The sequence below is a fragment of the Temnothorax curvispinosus genome, unplaced genomic scaffold, assembly GCF_003070985.1.
Source record: "Temnothorax curvispinosus isolate PA1 unplaced genomic scaffold, ASM307098v1 QBEX01004239.1, whole genome shotgun sequence".
Classification (NCBI taxonomy): domain Eukaryota; kingdom Metazoa; phylum Arthropoda; class Insecta; order Hymenoptera; family Formicidae; genus Temnothorax; species Temnothorax curvispinosus.
Window position 1 is genome coordinate 1 of NW_020214019.1, and position 3,152 is coordinate 3,152.

General features: G+C 28.9%; 1 protein-coding gene across 1 annotated transcript; it reads right to left on the reverse strand.

The window, feature by feature from the left end:
- Positions 1–510: 510 nt before the first annotated feature.
- Positions 511–1,528, reverse strand: LOC112453248 (putative uncharacterized protein DDB_G0282133). Its single transcript, XM_025013868.1, has 2 exons — positions 1,467–1,528; positions 511–830 (listed from the first exon to the last, which is right to left on the reverse strand). Exons 1-2 carry the CDS (start codon positions 1,471–1,473, stop codon positions 517–519), a joined length of 321 nt encoding a protein of 106 aa, XP_024869636.1. The 5' UTR covers positions 1,474–1,528; the 3' UTR covers positions 511–516.
- Between the last annotated feature and the right edge of the window lie 1,624 nt (positions 1,529–3,152).

A 3,152-nucleotide genomic window follows, 5' to 3' on the forward strand; every position in this document is an offset into this window, starting at 1 on the left:
TGTAACAGGGTACGTCCCTAAAAAACGCCTTTTAAGACCCCTTGGGGTAAATAAAGTATATTATTGAATTGAAAATACTCAGCTAAATAACAGAAATTAAAATTTTTTTCAAAAAAATTCTCAAAAAATATATAAATAATCGGGCATTTTGTTTCCAAAAAATAACCTTAACGCAAGAAAAGAGAGAGAGAGAGAGAGAGAGAGAGAGAGAGTTATTTTATTTGTTATTATTCCATTTTCTCATATTGCTTATTCAACAGGAACTGATTGTTGTTATCACAATTATTTATTAATACAGTAATGTAAGTTCTGATAGTAAACTAACTATTCATAACAGTAAACAAGATATATATATGTGCAATGTTTGTAGTAAAAATAAACAATTAATAACCCCGTACCGGATTATTGTTAAAGTTCGTTTTCTCGAAACTAAGGTTTAATTTAAAAAAATATATTTTATTGTTTTATTTTGAACCATAGAATCATTTCCTTTTATGTTGTACCACAAATTTTGACTCATCCTGCATATCTTAAAAACTTACCACTTATTACATCATTGTTATTATGACGTAAGAAATCATTGCTTTTATTTATAATAAGAGCATCTTGCAAATTTACTGACTTTCTAATGTCATCATTCAAATTTTTATTGTTACAAAGTGTAGAATTAGAATTAGATTCAACATTAGTTTCAACATCACATTCAGTATGTCGTTCAACGTCATGGAAATTCTTATTCGATAATGCACAGATATCGTCTTCGATATTAGTATTCGTATTTGATATATTAGTGTTCAAAGCAGCATTTGTAGTAATAGATAGTGACAAATCTGAAAGTAATATTTAAAAGAATTAAATAGAAAAATTCTTACAAATATATTACACTGTGAAAGATGAATTGCAGTTATCATGTAAATTATATACAGGGTGTCCCAAATTAAATCGACAAACTTTAGGTAGTTATAAAGAACATTATAACAAGTATTTTTTGTTAAATCCATGTCCACAAATGACCCATTTTGACACTAGATTGAATCAAAGACTAGTTGTTTATGTCTAGCTAGTTATGTCTAGAAGTACAACATCATTTTCAGGGTTTGTGAATTCATAAACCGACGTTACAATCTCTATATGGAAGTAAATTAATGGTCACCACTTCGAATAACTGCTGTAAATATTACAGTTCAAAAACCACTCTAGTCCAAAACGGTTTATTTGCAGACATGGGTTTATTAACAATGAATGCTTCTTATAACTACACACAGATTGTCAATTCAATTTTAGAACATTCTGTTTATCAATTATTACTTATAACTACAAGTAATATATTAAATTGCTGCAAAAAAAAAATATTCAATGTTTAGATTTTTTAAGTATAAGAATCTACCACATTGTGGAGCAACATTAACCAAATTTTTTACATACATTGTGCTGCATATGTAATTGCGTATTTATCAAAAACTTACCATTCATTAAGTTGTTATTGTGAAATAATGAATCGCTATTTTTATTAACAGCAGTATCTTTATGTAAATTAACAAAATCTGTATCTTCATCATTATCATTTGTATTATAATTTGTCGAATTAGAATTAGTTTTATTATATCCAGTACATTGTTCAACATTACGGGAACTCGTATTTGATAATGTACATATATTATCTTCAATAGTAGCAATTATATTTGATGTACTAATATTCAACGTAGTATTTGTAGTAATAGATGGCGGCAAATCTGGAAAGCAATATTCATAAGAATTAGGTAGAAAAATTCTTACTATAAATGTAATTCTTACTGCAAAAAAAAGACGTTCTGTGCCTATATGTCTACGTTTACACGGCCTGATTTACGCCCAAGTTATAACATCAATGTTATAGGCCAGTCATATTAGATATCGAACCTTCCAATTAATTCTCCCAGGTTGTAACCACCACGAATCGCTTTGATTTGAGGTACTATAAGTAGTATTTATTTTGCTTTGCAAGATTAACGGAGAATAAGAAGTTATTAACAATATTATCAACAAAAAATGCAATTTTTTTATTTTTTTTTTCAAATATCTCGAAAACTAAGCAAGATAAGGAAACTACTAACTATACGTACCTTTTTTGTAAAGCGTGAAATTATATACAATAATGATTTAAACATTAAATGTTGTTCAGATCATTATTAAAGATAATTTCACGCTCTACAAAAAAGGTATGTATAGTTAGTTACCTTATCTTACTTATCGAAATATTTGAGGAAAAATAAAAAGAATTGTGTTTTTTCTTAATAATATTGTTAATAACTTTTTATTTCCCGTTAATTTTGGGAAGCAAAATAAATCCCACTTATAGCACCTCAAATCAAAGCGATTCATAGCGGTTGCAACCTGGGAAGATTAATTGGAAGATTTGATGTCTAATATGACTGGCCTATTACAACTACTGATGTTAAGTACCGTATAAACGTACGGTACCGTTAAGTACCGTACTCTTTTACAATGAAGTTATTACATCAATGTAGTAACTTCTTCGTAAAAGAACGTTTACACGGCATCTAATGTCAGTCGTTATAACATCAATGTTATAACTCTGGTGTAATTGGGCCGTGTAAACGTAATCTATTATGTATTATTAAATATACATACAGGTTATGTGCAAAATTGTAATGCAAGTGAGAATAAGACGTAATTCCTCGCTGTTATTGCCAAAATAAGTCGAGATTGTCTAATTATATTTTAAACAATTTAACTGGAATATATCATACATGTCTGTTTTTTACGTGAAAAAGTTACCCACTGCTAGAATATGTATTGATTATTATTATTATTATTAGGAAGATTAATTTTTCAACATAATTCTGCTTTACTATATTTTAACCAAAAGTGCAAAATTTATTAAATCAACGTGAATGATGGATTGACCTCAAGATCATCGTTTATTTGAAAAATAAAACTGCGCATGAAAAAAATTATTGTATTATTTCGACTTATTCTGGTGTGTGTGTGTGTGTGTGTGTGTGTGTGTGTGTGTGTGCGTGCGTGCGTGCGTGTGTGCGTGCGTGAGAGAGAGAGAGAGAGAGAGAGAGAGAGAGAGAGAGAAAGAAAGAGATCACTTTCTTGTACTATTATTTTGCACAAACCATGTGTATATACTGTCACGACTTTTT